The sequence below is a fragment of the Pteronotus mesoamericanus genome, unplaced genomic scaffold (genome assembly GCF_021234165.1).
Source record: "Pteronotus mesoamericanus isolate MK-2021 breed Mesoamerican mustached bat unplaced genomic scaffold, CSHL_Meso_final contig_94, whole genome shotgun sequence".
NCBI classification, from domain to species: Eukaryota; Metazoa; Chordata; class Mammalia; order Chiroptera; family Mormoopidae; genus Pteronotus; species Pteronotus mesoamericanus.
Window position 1 is genome coordinate 5,412,668 of NW_026555285.1, and position 19,425 is coordinate 5,432,092.

Sequence of the window (19,425 nt, forward strand, 5' to 3'; positions counted from 1 at the left end):
AGGACACACCTTAATCAAGTGATGAAAACAACACCTATTAATAATGGGACAAAATGTAAATATGGAAACCTTGCTAGAAAAACTAAGAACCCAGCTGCATCTTTGTAACATTCTTGCGAAAGATGAATAACCTGAATCTAATCATGAAAAAACATTAGACAAACCAAGAATATTGACATTCATACAGTATACAAGTCAAAGAAAAATTTCCAAATGTTCTAGATTTAAGAAAACTAAAGAGACCTAATGACAGAACACAACATGGGCTTATGGACTTGGATCCTTTTGCTATGACACATTGTGGAGACAAGTGACAAACCCTGAATAAAGTCTAGGATTAGGTAGTACAATTTGATGTTAATCTACTGATTTGGAAAGGTGTACTATGATTATGTTAGAGAATGTCCTTGTTTGTGGTAAAAAAGTTCTTTTATATTATTCATCGAACTTTTCTGCAACTTGAAATTGTTTTAAAAGTATTAAATAATTTTAAAATGTGGCCAGTTTACTTAATCCCTTACTAAATAATTTGAAAACGTTACTAATTTTTCTCTATAACAATGCTAAAATGAATATCCTTATATACTAATCTTTCAACCTTTGCCATCACTACCTTGTAACTTCTATGGGATAAGTTCCTAGAAGTTGCTGGGTCAAAACCATATTTTAATCATTAATGTTTCTAGCCTTCTCATTATCCCAATCCCATGCAGCTGAATCAGTTTGTCTTTCTATAAGGACAGCATCAAGAACTGAACATAATGCTTGCACTGTGAATTAACTGACAGAGAAAACAGTGGAATTTTTATTCTACTTTGCTCTGAGCAGCAACGTGCGCGCGCGCGTGAGTGTTCAAATATGTTGCCTGACTGCCCTTCAAAGTCTGTACCAATCTAAACTCCTATCACTAGTATAACATTTTTCTAAATTTAGTCAATTTGATAACAAAAATTGTATCTCATTTTTTGTTTGCATTTTTTTATCAGTAGGCCCACATATGACATTGAATGTTAAACTGTTTAGAAACAAAGCTAAAAATTAAGTTTGAGATAAGCCATATTAGTACAGACTGCATGATTGTCAGTAAAAAAAACCATGTACCAAACATTTTGAAAACTGGAAGTTTTCTTAAGCAGGATGTTGATGTAGAAAGTTTTGTTTAATTTTAAAATGACACCCCCCTAAAAAAAAAGTATAAACCTTGCATAGAGAGAATGGGTATTTTAGGGGAAAAAAGAGGTCTAGGTTCTATACACTGGGAGAAGCAGCAGAAAAAAAAATATGCTTTAAAAATGTTCACATTCTAATTTTCTAACTATCTCGCTTTTGGAACTACAGAATAAAATAGCCATTATTGAAAATCTGTCTTAGCAGTTTTAATCATTTAGAGATTCAACAAACATTACTAAGTGTCTACTATGCTTGGCACTGTTCTAGACCCTGGAGGTAAAGCAGTCAATAAGACAGAAATCCTCACCTTGTGGAGCTTCTACTCTAGTAAGACAGATGAACAACATACAAATAAAAATAGAGCATGTCAGATGGGCACTGTAGAAGCTGACTAAATATTTATCAACTGAATGAAAGAATGGCAGTAAGTTCTATAGAGGCAAAAAAAAGAAAGTAAGGGAAAAAGAGTACTAGGTACTATTTTACGTAGGATAATTAGAAAAGGCCTGGTAACCTAACATTAGCTATGGATATATCTAAAGGAAGAGTGTTCCAAAAAGAAGAAAGAGAGGAAAAGTGAGTATTAAGTTTGAAATGCTCTGAAACATCCAAGGGGAAACACTGGAGAGGTAATTGGATACATGAGTCTTGGAGATCAGGACAGAGGCCATACTTAAGACATATCGTTAAATACAACCTGATATGCTATTAGACCAGATAAGATCACCGAAAAAACTAGCCAAATAAAAGAAAGAAAAGAACTAAAAACTGAACCGTAGGGTCATATAACATTTAAAGACTGAGAAGATGAGGAGGAGAAGCCAGCAAGAGAGACTAAAAAGGAATAGTCGGTGAAGGAGGAGAATCAAGAGAATGATGTCTCAGAAGTGCAGTGGAGAAAAGGGTTTGGGGATAGAAGTGATCAATATGTTAAATTCTGTTGAAGGTGAATTAAGAGGGCTGCTAGTTGACTGTTAGATTTTAGGAATGTGGATGTGACAGACTGCAAAAATGGAACACAAATTATCAGCAGTGACTTCCACCAAGAGGTGGAGTCTATTGCTCCACCCCTGGAGTTGGGCTCAGCTATGGGAGTTGCATTTGGCAAACCACATCCAAGAACAGGCTCACAAAGTGCTTGTGCATTGGGGTTTCCCCTCTCTTCTGCTACTAGGAATTCTTTCACCATCATGTGAATAAGCATGCTGGAGATGAAATATACATGACTACTACCCCAGCAAGCCAACCATGAGACACATGAGTAAGGCCATTCTAGCCAGAACACCCAGCCAGGTCAGCCCCAACCAGAATTGCCCCTATAAGCAAATAAAATGGTTTTTGTCCTAAATCACTGAATTTTGGGGTGGTTTGTTTTGAAGCAAAAGCTTGATAAAGAAGATAATGGTGAAAGGTAAGAACTATTTAAATGAAGCAGCAGGCACAGAAATCGTGTCAGAGCTGGATTAGGAATGAATGGACAGAGCCTTTCTGCTCTAGGCCCAAGTGGCCACTGTGGAAATGGGCAAGTTTATGAAACCTTGCCCAAGTTTATGAAAGTGGTGCTGGTCCTGCCTGGATGCTACTCCAGACACAAAACGGTCATCATGAGGAACACTGATGACGGCACCTGACTGCACTTACAACCATGCTTGTGTGTCTGGAACTGACCACTATCCCCACAAAGAGACAGCTGCCATAGGTAAGAAGAAAACTGTCAAAGGTCAAAGATCAAGTCTTTTGTGAAAATTTATAACTACAATTGCCTCATGCCCATGAGGTACTGTGTGCATATCCCCTTAGACAAAACTATTGTCCCTGCTCTGAAACAGAAAGGCCCGAGGGGAGGCCAAGGTCAAGTTCAAAGAGAGGTACAAGCCTAGCAAAGAACAAATGATTCTTCCAGAAGCTGCAATTTTAGATCTTTTTTGTTTCAGTTTTTAAAAAAAAAATAAAATTGGATGGATACAGTGAGTGGAACACAAGGCCTCGGGCTGCCCACTGGCTGAACTTTAGGAGGATTCCCTTTGTAAGAAGGCCATTGCCTCCATCAGGAAACTGTTATATTGTTTAGCAGGTATTCCCTACCCCCTTCCAACAGTGGCACAATGGCAAAATCCTTCTACTGAAGCACTTAACTTGATACATCCAATTATGACAACCCAAGTACAACTCCTCACAAGATGTGGAGAAGGAGGAGGGATGAGGGAACTACATATTCTGCTTTACTGACAATAAGTTTTACCAATAAATTTGACTTCATATTTACACCTGTCAGTAGGGGGGCAGTGAGAGTGTTTATGCGTGTGCATATACACATGTACCCATGATTCACCACAAAGCATCTAAACCATCTCTTGACTAGCTTTGACATGCTCATTACCTCTCATTTTCCAGGTAAATTTTCTGAAAAAGACTAATTCCATTTAAAATTTTTTTAAAACAGCATTTCAAAATGTCAAAAATATACAAATAACTTACTTGGCAATCCGTAGTTTCCCAACTTCACCTCTTCCAGGGGCTTTAGCCCATTGCTGTGACAAATATTTAGGAACCTAAAACAAAGTAAAATATTAATAAGACTAAGTTTTGAATAATAACAAATCTTTTTAAACTTAAAATGATTATACTGCTTCCATTTTACTTTATGCCTGTAATAAATAATCATTAATATCCAACTAGTATTATATGTTTGTACTATAAGGATACTAAGATACATAAGAAATGATTTTAGCTCTCAAAGAGCTTGAAGCCAATCAAGTTTGTGACACAAAACTAACATGGATCAAATAACAATAAAAATGTATTAACTTATGTTCCCAAATAAGTCCAATAAAAGTTCAGAGATAAGAAAGGCTACCAGAAAAGACTTCTCAGAGGAACATAACACTCTGACATGATATTATTTAGGACACCACTGACTTTAAGATGATTTCAGAAGTTCAGTTTTATTATGTATAATAATAAACACTGACTAATATGAATGATCTGCTAAAATAAAAAATTACTGAACATTAATAGCTAACATTTATATAATACTACTTTCCTGATACTACATACTTTCCATACATTTACATCTTTAATCCTCACATCTCTACAAGATATGTACTGTTGATTACCCCCATATTTAGATGATGGATCTGAGGCACCCAGGGATTATAATTTACCAAGGTTATATAATCAGCAAATGATGGAGCCAGGATTCAAACCCAGGCAGTCTGGTTCCAGCATCTATGTAACCAATACACTATATTTTGTCGGTAACTAGATATATGCAATCAGAAGGGTTGTCATTCTCAAAATGGTTAGGAAAATACATGTTGAATCCCTGATGTGCAGCTTAACTCATTTCTTCTAGAAGTAGTGTAAACTCTGGAATCATCACATACCTTTACAGTTTTTCTATCATGAGTAAGATACAAAGAATGAAGCACAATGCCTTACACAAAGCAAGCACTCAATGAGTGTCAGGTGTCATTATTTCCCACAGTAATCCTGGAACGATAACATGAACATGAATGTATAAATGAGCCCGAGTTTCCAAAGGTAGAAAGGGGGGAAAAATCTATTTGTCGAAATTTCATTCACAAAAAGAACCACTTGACTCTTGGTCAAACAAATCACAGAGCTTTGGATATAGTAAAAATTCAGGAGTAAAAGGGTCAGAAGGAGACCCTTATTTAATTATGTATGCAGTCTTTGTAATAAAACTTATTGAACAACTATTAGGTGTCAAGCAGAATGCTAAAAGTTTGGAAAAGAGAAAGGGGAAAGGGAGCCAACAGTGTCAGGTACCCTGCCAGATAATTTGCATCCATTATCCCAATAAATCCTTCAAATCACCCTGCAAAATCTGCAACATTCTCATTCTATAGATAAGAAAATTGAGGCTCCAGAGGGTTGAAATAACAGTTAGCCAATATCAGACACAAACCCAGACTCCAAATTGGTCTGGTGTTCTCTTCCCACACCAATTTAAAAGAATATGTAAAAAATCTGAGGGAAAGGGAGTTGTGAAGATTCCACATCTTAACACAATTTTAACTACGGTGCACTCCACTTATTCATACAAGCTTAGAGGACTAGGTAAATTCTTTATGATAAATGTATCTACCTATTTGGTCTCCTTTGATTATGGGTGAGAAGAAAACCCACTAAAACATACAGAGGACTTACTGACCAGGTAACTGAAAACTCGAGAAGTAGCTTTAAGGTGGCTTGAGTGAGGGCTCAAATGATGTCACCAGGATTCTTTCACCACCTCTTACTCTCCCCCATGTTGACTCACTTCTTTGACAGCCTTTGCCCATGTGTGGCAAGATGGCTGAAGCAGCTGCTAGAAGAGCAAGAGTCCCTCCTTCTCAAAAGTCCCCAGGAAAAACATGACTGTCTCTCATGGCGCTGAGTAGGCCATGTGTCCATCCTTGGGACTATCTCTTGGAACCCAGAGATGAAATCCTTTCAATGGGCACTCCTTTTGGGAAGCTGTAGTCAACACCAGTAGAATCACACAGACTGAAAAGGGGAACAGTGGTTTCCAAAAAGTAAAATCTGGGTGCTGCTACAGTGTCAGAGTAAGTGGATACTGCTTAGTCAGAGAAGCAGATGTCCACAACATTACCTATCAGGATTATAAATAAATACAAGATCTAAAACTGACCTGCACAAATACTGTTAAAACATCAAATAAAACCTTGAATCCTTACACTATGTAAATTATTACCTTATGGCCTCAAGCTGCCTAACGCTAGCTTTTCCGTCTTGCTTTGTCTTTGCTTTTTAATTCTAATACAAAGAGAAAACTACCTCTACAGATAGTAGCCTACTCTACCAATCAACTATAAGCTGTATTCTCTACTAAAGTCCTTAGGGGGGGGAGACAGTATCTTTTCCTCATCGTAATCCAAGTTACTGCTTTAAATGAGCCCTTTATTTAGACACCCTAAGACTTCCTCAGTAACAGTATCCCTTTCACAATCTATATTTCAAGCAATCATTCTGACACCACTTCGACTCCAACAATTCTTCCATCACTTTAGTCACTGACTCTAATGTCTTTACACTGTCCCCTATCTGCTCATGTCTTCTTTCCTCTCTTTAAAGGACCTGTATTTTACAGTCCATCATTGTAATAATTCCACTGCTCCTATCTTCATCATACTGGCCTGGCTGAACCTTAATCCTAATTGAAGCCAATATGGACTACTATTACTTTTATTAATTCATTTATCTATTTATTACTTGTGTTCCTCCTCCTCTTCTACATTTGCACCTGAGCAGCTGAAGAAGCGCAATCATCCTAAATGGTCTCAACAGAAATATATGGCTACTAACATCAAGTGAGCCCTTTAAGATGCCTGGCAATTTAATTCCATCTCTTTAATCAATTCACTCTCCCAAACCAGGTAATTCACTTGTTTTCTTCATTCCTCAAAGGTATAAAACCTCTTCCTTCCTACCTCTGTGCTGATAACCTGATTTCCTTTTCCACTAAGGAAAAAGAGTAATCAAAAGAGAAGCTCTACTATATTTACTCTGCTTTCCCCTCTTAAAACTAAAAATAAAATATGGCCAATTCCTCCACTGGTACATGCATTTCTTTCCCTGTACTCTCAACATCTTTTAATTCTACTCCTTCTCTCCTCCATCCTCTTCTTTACTTACTCATTCCCCCATTAGAGAAATGATGATGATGATGATGACAGCTAACACTCAGAGTGCTTACTTAATGTGGCAGGAAGAATCTAAGATGTCCCCCAATGCCCTCCACCTCCTCATATTCACACCATTGTGTAATCCTCTCTCCTTGAGTGAGAAAGGGGCTTCTACTTGCTTCTATTTAATTACAACATGGCAAAGGTGGTGGGATGTTACTCCTGTGATTAGGTGACTTTAGCCCTGCTTCTCACTGGTTGCTAAGTTTGCATGCTTTAATGAAGTAAGCTGCTAGGATAGAGAGGCCCATGCGGCAACAAACTCAGAGTAGGCTCCAGCCAACAGACAGCTAGGAATTCAGGCCATCAGTCCAACGACCCCAGAGGAACTGAATTCTGCCATCCATAGAAGCTTAGAAACAACCCTCCTCCAGTCACAACTTCGGATGAGAAGCCAGTCCTGGCTGACACCTTGATTGCAGCCTGTGGGAGACTATAAAGCAGAGGACCCAACAAAGCTATGCTAGAACTCCTGATCTACAAAAACAACGCAATAATAAATGTATGCTGTTTTAAGCTACTAAGTACATGGAAATGTTAGACAGCAATAGATAAACACTAAGTGACAAGTACTCTAAGTGTTTTAAATATATTAACCATTTAATCCTTACACAATCCTATTTCCTCCATTTTTCAGAGGAGGAAACTGAGGCACAGGGAGGTTAGCAAATTTGCTCAAAATTACTACCTAGTAAGATGTGTAATCTTTCTGCCCACTGACCCATTTCTCTGCTTCTCTTTACAGCAAAGCTCTTTGAAAGAGCTGTCTCTGATGGCTGACCAGAGTTCCTCCTCTCCCATTTTGCTATACTCTGCCCAGGCTTTCCTCTTTGCCCAGTGCACTGAAACCAATGGCTACAGTTACCAAAGATCTCCACATTGCCACATCAATGTTTAGTCTTCATCTTACACACCCATCAATGGCATCTGAGAACTGTTTCCTCCTCCTTCACACACTTTCTTCACTTGGTGTCAAGTCACACAATCTCTCCTGATTTTTCTCCTACTTCTCTGTACTCTCCTTTTTGGTCTCCACACATCTACATTCTCATCCTCCTAACAACCTCTTAACTTCAGATGGCTCTTGTTTCAGTCCTCAGGCCTCTCCTCTTCTCTAGCCACACTCAATTGTGTGGAGTTTCATCCTGTCTCATGGTTTTAAAAGTACCATCACTCTCTCCCCAAGTCCCACCTTTTATATCCAACTGCCTACTCAAGCTCTCCATCTGAATAATCATTTGACATTTAAAACTTGAAATTCCCTCACAAGAACTCCTATTTCTTCCTCGTAAACCTGCTGCTCCTACAATTTTCCATATCTCAGTAAAAGTTAACTCCATTCTTCTGGACACTCAGTCTGAAACCTTGCAGTTACCCAGAATAGTCCTTTTTCTCCTTCGCATTCCACATCCTGTCACCTTACACATCCTATCAGCAACACCTTCAAACTATATCTGGCCTCCAGTCCCTTCTCACCAATTCCAGGGTTACCATCCTAGTTCAAGCTACCATCATCTCTTGTATAATAATTGCTATAGCCTCCTAACTTCCTTGCTTCTACTTTTGTCCATGTCTAATTTATTCTCAATAGAGCAGCCAAAGTAACCTTCTTAAAACATAAATCAGATAAGTGTTCTGCTCAAAGCTTTTCGATTTGACATCTACATAGTGCTATGTGCCAGATACTTTTCTAAACACTTTACAAGTATTACTTCACTTAATCTTCATAACAACTCTATTATTATCCCATTAGCAGATGACATAACTAACGCATCAAAGAGTTAATATTTACCCAAAGTCTCACAATTACTACCGGTGAAAACCAGACTCTAACCTAAGCAATCTAGCTCCATAATCATCATGCCATGCTACCGCTCTATGAATACTGACTCCCATGTCAGTAAGAGATGATTCAGCCCACTGCTGTGCCATGGCCTCACCTCCTACTACTCTCTCACTCACTTGATTCTAAACATACAGATTTGTGAACATTCCTAGTGGCATGCATCTGAAAACCTTTGATTGTCTCCGGAATACTCTCCCCACAGGTTATCTGCAGGGCATGCCAAATAGTTTATCAATATTTTAGAACCATCTTAAGAATGAGGCCCTTCTCCATCCTATTTAAAAGGGCATACTTTAAAACCTTTTACCTTGATTTACTTTTCTTTAGAGCACCTATCACCTGTTTTATGAGGTCTGCCTGGAGAAAGTCCAAACACTGTTAATATAATGAGAACGGTTTGCACGACATCGATGTAACCTGGCAGCCAAGGAGAACAGACTGGAATGTGCATGCATGAAAAACAACGACGTGGCTGTACTAGCCAGTGGGGCAGTAGATGCTGTTGAGTAAGCATGTGTACTGTGTAGTCATCACATTAAAAAATGACTGAGTAAAGCAACAAATCTGCATCAAATTTTGCATTAAGCTGGAATATTCCTCTGCAGAAATTATTTGGATGATTCAGAAGGCCACAGCTATGGGTGGCTGGTGATTGGCAGCTTCACCACTACAATGCACCAGCTCATGCATCATATCTTGTGCAGCGGTTTTTGGCGAAACATCAAACTACCCAGTGACTCAGCCCCCCTATAGCCAAGACTTGGCACTCTGCGACTTCTGGCTTTTCCCCAAACTAAGATCACCTTTGAAAGGGAAGAGATTTCAACCATCGATGAGATTCAGGAAAGTATGACAGGGCAGCTGATGGCAGTTGGGAAAACTGTGTGACGTCCAAGGCGCTTACTTTGAAGGGGACTGAGGCGTCATTGTCCTATGTACAATGTTTCCTGTATCTTCTTCAATAAATGTCTCTATTTTCCCTATTACATGGCTGGATATTTTTTGGACAGGCCTGGTATGTGTATTTGTTTATTGTCTACTAGAATGTAATCTGCATGAGGCAGATATTTTGTCTGTTTTGTTTATGGCTGTATCCTTAGCATCTAGAATAGCCTGGCACATAGTAGAAGCACTACTGTTATTTTAATAACTGAATATTATAGAAGAAACATTAGCTAATGTTAACATAATGACAATGATGGTATTATTGGGATATACATACCTACGATACAGAATTCAATTTCAATAAACGTTACTGTATTCTAAGGGGAGAACTTATGTCAGAGATCTACCTTAAAATAAGGGGGAAAAATGGAAAATGCCAGCAGTGGAGTGGCACATTTTGTAAACTGCCACTGACCCCTCATTGCTGGTTCCTTGAAATGCTGTTAAGATAAAGGGAATATAAGAATGTTTCTGAGCCTTGGAAGTCTTGAATGACAACATACTTCTTCAATACATTAACCAGTTCAGAAGACTATGTGATCAAACTGCTGGAGACTACAATTTAGGCCCTCAATCAAGAAAATAGTTCTAAGTGAAGCAACCTTATATCATACAACAAAACAAATTTAGAAATCAAATTCAGTACAATAAACTGTACCTAATACAAGCAACTGTCAATTAAAAAAAAGATTATGTTCCAGAAGTTAATAAAAAACAAGTTTGTAATTCATACTACATTGTCATTTTATTATAATAAAATTGTAGGTTCCCAGGTTAACCCACAAGCTTACTTAATTCAAAAGTTGCTAAAATCCTATATCTTTGCAATGAAAAATAGAATAAAATGAGCATAGTATGCCAATCATACATAACTCTACACCAAGAGCTTATGGAAATGGGCTTCCCAAATTCCAGTCCATTAATATTAAGCCTGAAAAAAGAGAAGGAGAAGAGAAAGAAAAAATAATAGTATACAATATATGATTTCAAGGCTCAAAAATACTTTTTTTGGTGGGGGGACCAGCTGGAATTTTAAATAAAAACATATTTATTTTTAATAAAACTATATATTTAAGGTGCACAACATGATTTAATATAATATATGTAGTGAAATGATTACTACCGTCAAGCTAATCAACACAGACTCTCCTCACATAATTACCTTTTTTTCATGATGAGAACACCTGAAATCTACTCTATTTCCCCAAAACATTATTGTCAATATGTCACTTGTGAGATATGTGCTGTTTCCACTGTCTTCACATTCATTAAAGAAAATCAGATACAGACAGGACAATAGAGACAAGACAGCCCAAGACAATAGGTACAATAGGGGATGTTTTCTCAGATTTTCCAAGACCTGAAAAAGTGACAGAAAATAACTCATATAAGAATTAATTCCTTAGGGAAACTTCCCTTGACACCTAGGTTAAGTTCCTTTTGTTGTTCATACTCTGAGAACAATATTCCTTGTTTCAGTACCCTTATCTGTTTTTAATTGTTTTCATTAGGACTACTATGTGACTGATGGCTGTCTCCTGCAGCAGACTATTGATCCTAGTGTACAGAGCATGGGCCATGTCTCTTTTGGCTCAGAACATACTCAAAGCCTACTATAATAACTGGTAATCACTGCTCACTCAAGCTGGGGAAAATAGTAAGGTCAAACCTGCCTTTGAAGTCAAGGTGCTACGGTGCTATGTACAGACATTACTCCTCTAAGTTTATTTACCAGCTTTGCTTCATCAAATGTCTAGTACTCCAACTACTAGTCTCTAAAGACCTGTTTCTCCGAAAGTACAAGCAAATTAAGGACACTGTAGTAGACAGACACTGTGATATGACACTCATTTTCCCATTTAGGACTGAAGGCCTATTCCCCCAGCTGCAGGGAGTGTGGCCAGATGGTTTTTAGTTCTCTGTGGAATTGCCCCCCCCTGATGAGAGGTGCTTTGGCCAAGATCATGCACTCAGGTATAGCTTGCCCCAGCTCAGGAGAGGTGGAGGGCTGCCTGTAGCATCGTCCCCGGCTTTCCTTGACAGTGTATCACACCCTCTGCCCAGTCCTGCTTAAATCCTTTTCCTTCCACAGGTGGTGATCTCAACAGCACTCCCTAATGAAACCTTTCATCCTATTCTCTCTCAGATTCAGCTTCCCAGGGAACCCAATCTGTTACAGGCAACTCCCACGTTTTCTTCAAAGTCAACAGATCGAGAACTCCCAACCAAGATGGAGGTGTACGTAGATACACTTTGCTTCTTCACACAACCAAAGGACAACAAATTTAAAAACAAAAAATATAAACAGAACTGCCAGAAAAATGAACTGTATGTAAGTCTGACAACCAAGGAGTTAAAGAAGAAACATTCATCCAGACTGGTAGGAGGGGCAGAGAAAGGCAGCTGGGATAGAGAGAGCAAGGTGTGGCTGGAGGATGAGGCAGGGGTTGGGGGTCCCATATTTGCATGCAAATAAACTGGAGGAACAGATGAGGAGCAAGACAGACTGTGCAAACCAGAGTTCCAGTGCAGGAAAAGAAAGCCTCGAAACCTCTGGCTGTAAAAATCCGTAGGGGTTGTGGCAGTAGAAGATACTCCCAGCTTCACAAAACAATTCACTGGAGAGACCCTCAGGGTCCTAGAACACACACAAACCCACCCGCCTGTGAATCAGCCCTAGAAAGACCGAATTTGCTTGTGGGTAGCAGGGGAAATGACTGAAGGCCTTCAAAAAGCCAAGCAAGCGGCATTGTTCCCTCTCAGATCCCTGCCCCCCACACAGCATCACAACTCAGCGACATGGACTGCCCTAGTTATCTAAGGCTCCGCCCCTTCCAACATAGCAGGCTGCTGAGACAAAGAAATATGGCCCAAATGAAAGAACAGATCAAAGCTCCAAAAACAGAACTAAGCTATAAACAGACAGCCAACCTATCAGATGCACAGTTCAAAACACTGGTAATCAAGATGCTCACAGAAATGGTTGAGTAAGGTTGCAAAATGAAAGAAGAAGTGAAGACTATGCAAAGTGAAATAAAGAAAATTATACAACCAACAGTAAAGGGAAGGAAACTGGGACTGACATCAATGATTGGGGGCAGAAGGAAGAGATACACTTTCAACCAGAACAGAATGAAGTAACAAATCAAAAAAATGAGGAGAGCCTGAGGAGCCTCTGGGACAACTTTAAACTATCCAACATCCAAATCATACATGTGCCAGAAGGAGAAGAGGAAGAGCAAGACATTGAAAACTTACTGGAAAAAAATAGTGAAGGAGAACTTCCCCAATCTGGCTAAGGAAACAGACTTCCAGGAGATCCAGGAAGCTCAGAGAGTCCCAAAGAAGCTGAACCCAAAGAATCACACACCAAGGCACCTCCTAACTACATTACCCAGGATTAAAAATAAGGAGAGAATCTTAAAAGTAGCAAGAGAAAAGGAGACTCTTATCAACAAATGAGTGCCCATAAGACTATCAGCTCATTTCTCAAGAGAAACCTTGCCGGCAGGAAGGAGCTGGCAAGAAGTATTCAAAGTCATGAAAGGCAAGGACCTACGTCGAAGATTACTCTATCCAGCAAAGCTATCATTTAGAATGGACGGGCATTCCCACATAAGGTAATGTTAAAGGAGTTCATCGTCACCAAGCTCTTAGTACATGAAATATTAAAGGGATTTATCTAAGGAAAAGAAGAAGATCAAAAACTATGAACTGTAAAATGACAACAAACTCACAACTATCAACAACTGAACCTAAAAAAAAACAAAAACAAACGAAGCGAACAACTAGAACAGGAAGAGAATCACAGAAATGGAGATAAGAGGGGAAGGGGAGGGGGGAGAATGGGGGAAAAAGTACAGGGAATAAGAAGCATAAATGGTAGGTACAAAATAGACAGGGGAAAGCTAAGAACAGTATAGGAAATGGAGAAGCCAAAGAACTTATATGTATGACCCATGGACATGAACTAAGGGGCGGGGGGCATGCCGGTGGGAGAGGTGGTGCAGGGTGGAGGGGAATAAAGGGGACAAAAAAATGGAAAACCGCAATAGCATAATCAATAAAATATATATATTAAAAAAACCCAAAACAGATGGAGCTGATGATACCCAAGCTCACAGAAATGAAATTCCTGCCTCACCTCTGTTCTCCAGGAAGATAACTCATTACAGAGACCCCAGAGGAGAGGGAAAAAAAAACATTTTCTATTCCTGATATAAGCTTTGTAGCCAAATAGATCTAAATATGAATTGTGTTCCAGGTTTAGGCAAGACAATTAACCTCCGTAAGTCTCAATTTTACCATCTGGAATATATAGATAATTAGTACCTACTTCACAGGTGTGCTTTGTAAAATACTTAGTGCATAAAAAATTGGAAGTTCCTTTTTCTCCTGCAAGGCTTAGGGGGGTTACCAATCCCAGTTTCATCTGTCCCTTGTATAAAGTTTTCTCTCTGGCAGCCAGTGTCCAACTTCTTACCTGTCTGTGAAATAACAAAAGCTGAGCTTACTGGTATTCGAGTTGTTGACAAAGGACATCATATTCAGAAGGGATGATGTCCATCCTTCCTGTCCTGATCCTCTCCTCCAACAAATACTAGTCAAAATGCTTACAAGAGGAAGGCTAATTGGGCTAGAAACACATTTTGCTGCTGGCTAAAAAGCAGTCTTGTCAGTACTTCCGTACGTCCATTCTCCCCCACACCAAAAAGAAAGCATCTCTTACAACTCAGGCCCCAGTATGATATTCATTACTTACAAAAACCCCACCACATCTTATAACCTTGCCAGCTTTATCTCCTCCTGTTCATCATCATGTACTTTACCCTCCTGCTAATCATAACTGGAGAAGATTTTTCCAGAAGTCTATATATTGGAAGCCAAACAACAGAACTATGCTAAAAACATTTTAAAACATCATTCAAAATATTAAATCATGATTTAGTATAGGGTGTGTAGTAGTGGTGTGACCAGTTGCTAAACTAAGAGTGATGCATACTGAACAACAGGAACAGGGTAACACACACTACAAGAAACTAGCTTTCAGACAAGATGAAAATTGTGACTGCATATGTTTTGGCAGGTGACATTTATTACAAAGTTAGATCCAATCATGTCTACTGTCTATCAAAACTTGTTTGGATCATTATTCTCTTATATATTAAGATATTCAAAACACTAGAAATGGCATTTTATTAGGCCAGAGCAGTGCAGGTACTGGATATTCTGATACACAGTCTTCTACTCTATTTGCCTTTTCCTGAATAATTTGTTTTTTCTAACTAATCAGTTCCACAGGTTGTTCTTAACTGTTATCGTCCCCATGAAGTCTTTCCTGTTTAAGCCAAACAATTTTTGCCCTACTCAAAACTCTGAGAGCTTATATGTACAGCTCTTAATCGTATTTATCCTGTTCTACATCTGTCTAGTGATGGAATTCATAAAATATGTACAAGTTGGCTCTTAAATTTTGATACTCTAAGAAGCAGCTCACCTTCTTTGCAACAAATTATCCTGAAAGATTAGAACTCAAGGTATTATTATAATGAGAAATATTAATATATAGCTAGAGAAGTGAATTTCAACCTTCTTCATCTCATGGCATACATTAACTACTAAAATTCTGTGGCACACCAAAAACTGTATTATCTGCTGATCTGACAACAAGAAAGTATTATTTTGATTGATTTACAAAAAAAAAAAAAAGCAAATAGTAATTACCTACCTTTTTTGCTCCAAAGTGACCTTATTAAAAATTAGGTGCCTGTACTTGTATAAAAGGATTTCTGGTACCAAGAAGTAACCAATCAGACACAACTTTATTATGCTTCATGACGAGTAAGAGGCCACTCTATTATATGACCAATATATTTATGGTTCAAGAAGGCCTTCGCACCAGATGGCTCTTGTTGTATTGGCTGCTGTTATTTTTTTATTTGACAATCTAAGGGAAAAGAAGTCAGTGCCCCTGACTAGAGTTAGGTATTTCATGTTTTAAAAATTCTCCGCACCAGCTGAAAAATCACTGGTATAGAAAAAAGACTTGAAATTGATATGTGGCCCTATTCACAAATCTAATTGAATAAGAATAAAGATACACTTTCTAAGCAAATGTTATATTTTAATACCACACAAAGGAAGCTGAAAGTGAAATTCACCATTACAATTTGATTCGTTCACATAATTTATTCTTATAATTCAAGATGAAATCTACGTATGCTCAAGATACGGGCATGACAATCGCACTGGATGTTAACCCAAGTGCAAATGAAGCATGTACAAACTCTCTTGACAGGCGTGCAAATCAAACTCCATTGCCTACTGGTACTCCTTTAACTAGAACAGAAATAAAAGTTGTCAAATAAAGGGGGAATAAGAATGAATTTTAGAAGAAAAAGTGTTTGCTACCAAGTTTTGTCCTCTTTCAGAGATAAGGTTATCAGAGGACAAGAACTGGCAAGGAAGTCCTTTCGAAACTTCCTGGGAAGATTTGTAAACCTGTTATTTTCTTTGATACATAAGATCAGAAAAAGAAATACTGCATACCTAGTTGATATAAGGAAACAACAGTGCAAACAATAAATTGAAACATTGCAACTACCTTTATAAGACAAGAACAAATCACTGACTTGAGTTCTTCTTAAAAAGAAAAAATGTATTCAAATGGCTATATATGAGATCACAGATTTTTTAGCTTCTCCATTTTAGATCCATTACATTCTTCCACATTCTCATTTAGCCAATCACCAAATCCTGACAACCTACTGAAAAGTTCCCTAACTCCTCAGACTTCATTGTCACAAACCTATGATCCTGTGATAATTTTCTAATTTTGTCTCTGCTTATCTTCCCCTCAAGCTTAATTTTTTTTCTTGATCATCTGTACCCCTGCCTTACTCAAAATCCCCCAGAAAGGTTCCTCACTTACTACAGACTAAAGATATTACCATTTCACAATATGAGTACATGTTCTTAACCCTTCTTTATTCAGACCCTCTGCTCTAGGCATAATAATCTCCTCTTTGTTTTCTAGGAGACACCATGTTAGTATGCAGTTCAGTCTTGCATTTCTGTTCCATAGCATACTACACTATGCCTCTGTCCAACCACCCAAATCCTGTTAAGGTAACCAACTTCTATTGAGCATTTACTGTGCTCCAATTACAAATGCAACATCTCAAGTCGCATCGTTTTTTCAAGCTCTTTCTTTAAGTCTACAAGGGAGATCTCCTTAATTTTTCTCCTTCATTTAGCATGAAGGAGAGAGAAATACTCAGTTACTCCATCTTTTTAAGTCATACTGACATAGCTGTGATAAATCAAATGAGTGCCAGAGATTAAGGGCTAGGGTTGAAGAGTTAAGACATCATTCATTCATTCATCATCTATCTTGAGCAATTACCATGTGCCAAACACAATTCTGGGTGTGACAGGCAAGGGCCCCATGCTCATGGAATGTGCATGTACATGTGCAAGTGCTGGGGAGAGGGAGGCAACCAACACAGAACACATAAACAAAGGATCACTTCACACTGTGAAAAGTGCTCTAAAGAATAGTACATCACAGGTTTGACATGCTAGGGAATGATCACAAGGCAGCTATTTTAGAAAGGTGGACTGGAAGGACCTCTCAGAGTTACTTGATAACGCAGCCATATGATAAAAAGTTTTAAAATTTAACAAACCATTTTGCTTGAGGTTCAAAGACTCATAATCACATTTGAACATATACGTATCTTATAAAAATCTCCTAAGAAACAACACTCACCAATATGATTACAAATACCGTGTGCACTAAGGTCTAATCAAGATTGCTGTCTTTACAAAAAAACAAACTTTGACGGTCTGTTTCAGGAGACCCAGTTGTGCTCTAAAAGAATACTCCGATCCAATAGCCTCTTCTTCCTTAAACTCAGAGCTTTCTCAGCTGTCCTGAGAACTCTATTAAGAGCCACCAACCCAAGAAAGCATTTATGGGTACAAAGAGATCAGTTCCACTTTCTGGACAAAAAAAAAAAAAAAGTACAGGAAGCAAACACTCAACTTCCTCTACAGGCTCACGACTTAAATCAGTTTCACCAAGAGAAAATGCAGTAATTAATTCTTCAGTGTAGGGTAAAATGCACCGCTCGAATCGGGACCATGACAGGGCCCCCGAAAAACCAGGTCGTCGAGAATGGAAATCCATTTCGGGTAAGTTCGGACTCTGGCTGAAAAATATTGCGGTTCCCTAAACTTCTTTCCTCGTCTGCAAACGTGCATAACAATGAGTCATATCTCTCAAGGTATGTGAAGATGACCATGAGGAACTTTAAAAAGTGCACGAAATGGAGCGGTCTCAAGAAACTTAAACTATAGGAGGAGTGCGAGAGAAAGCCGCGCGAACATTACCTTGACCAGCCACACTCCGGTGTTCTGTTTGGCGCCAGTCAGGTCAAGTTCCCCACGCTCGGCCATGGGTCTGTCGCTGGTGGACGCGTGCGACCCAGAGCAGCTGCTCCCGAAGCTGGGGGACAACGAGGCAAGGAGCCGAAGCACAACACAAGCCGCGGTGAGAAGCAGGTAGTGAAGCGCCAGCGTCCACCTACAAGGAAGCCGGGAAAAAAGAACACGCCGCTGCGAGCCAGGAAGTGCGCTTGCGTGCTACCACCGTCAGTACGGCTCGCGGGTTCAGACAAACCTCCTGGATCGGCAACTTTTTTTTTGAGTGGGCGTGGCTACCGACCGTTGCCGGCTGTGTTCGAGTGTTTAAGGCGTAGGTGGGATGGACCAAAACATCAACAACGCCCTTAAAGACTAGGTAAACAAAACTTAAAAAAAAAAGAAAATGTCAAAACAGAAATGTGGGATTCAAAGAGACAAAGTTTATGTCCAACCGTGGCCAAGGAGATACATCTTTTGGAGGACAGTGTTGTAGTAATGAACAAAGTAAGTAAATTAGCACAGGCGGGCACAGGGATCAGACTGAGTAGCTCCGGGTATAGTGAAAGCAGGCTGTTTCTTGACCTGGCGGGGGCAGGGCTGGGGGAAGCAGTATCTCAACTGAGAGGCTACCCTGAACACCTCTGATTAAGCAAGCAGAGCACCCTTTCAGACTCCAAAACCCGGAGTCTGGGTAGTTAGGTTAATGACAATAGACGTGTAACAGACAAACCCGGTTGTTAAATTCCCCTTCTTAAACTGTTTGCTCTCTCTCTACTTGCGTATAGAATAAAATTCATTCCTGTCTACACAGATCTTCTCAATTTGATCCCTGCTATTCAATCCAACACACATCCACCCATCCCGAAGCTATCAGACTTTCCCAAACGTGTCAGTATCTTCCTCAATTTTTTTAGAGCCTCTGCACACTTGATCCTTTTTACTTAGATACTTTATTCTGGCCCGTACCCTCACTCACCCTGTACTCTGATTGGCAAACTTCTACTTAGGTTTCAAGACTAATATAAATATCACTTCTCTCTGGATCGTGTGGCTCAGTGTATTGAGCGAGGCCTGCCTACGAACAGTTTGATTTCCAGTCAGGTTACTTGCCTTTGTTGTGAACCAGGTCCCGGGATTGGGGGCGTGCAATGAATCTCTCGAACACTGATGTTTCTCGCACTCTCTCCTTCCCTTCTCTCTGTACAAATAAATAGATAAAATTTTTTTTTTAAATGTCACTTCCTATGAGACCTTTTACCAGCTCCCCCAAGGGCAGTTCATTTGCTTTCACATCACATTACAATATGCATGTTTGTATGCTGCCTT

General features: G+C 39.2%; 1 protein-coding gene and 1 pseudogene across 2 annotated transcripts in view; one reads left to right on the top strand and one right to left on the bottom strand.

The window, feature by feature from the left end:
• GTF2F2 (general transcription factor IIF subunit 2) overlaps positions 1-18,293 on the bottom strand; it is a 177,095-nt gene extending 158,802 nt beyond the window's left edge. For both annotated transcript variants that reach the window (XM_054586357.1, XM_054586356.1), the window contains exons 1-2: positions 18,067-18,293; positions 3,649-3,722 (exon numbers count right to left, since the gene is read on the bottom strand). In XM_054586357.1, coding sequence (XP_054442332.1) covers positions 3,649-3,722; positions 18,067-18,132 — 140 coding nt within the window. In that variant the 5' untranslated portion in view covers positions 18,133-18,293. The remainder of the gene's footprint in view (positions 1-3,648; positions 3,723-18,066) is intronic.
• On the top strand, positions 2,640-3,088 carry LOC129080997 (60S ribosomal protein L27-like; annotated as a pseudogene).
• Positions 18,294-19,425: the final 1,132 nt, after the last annotated feature.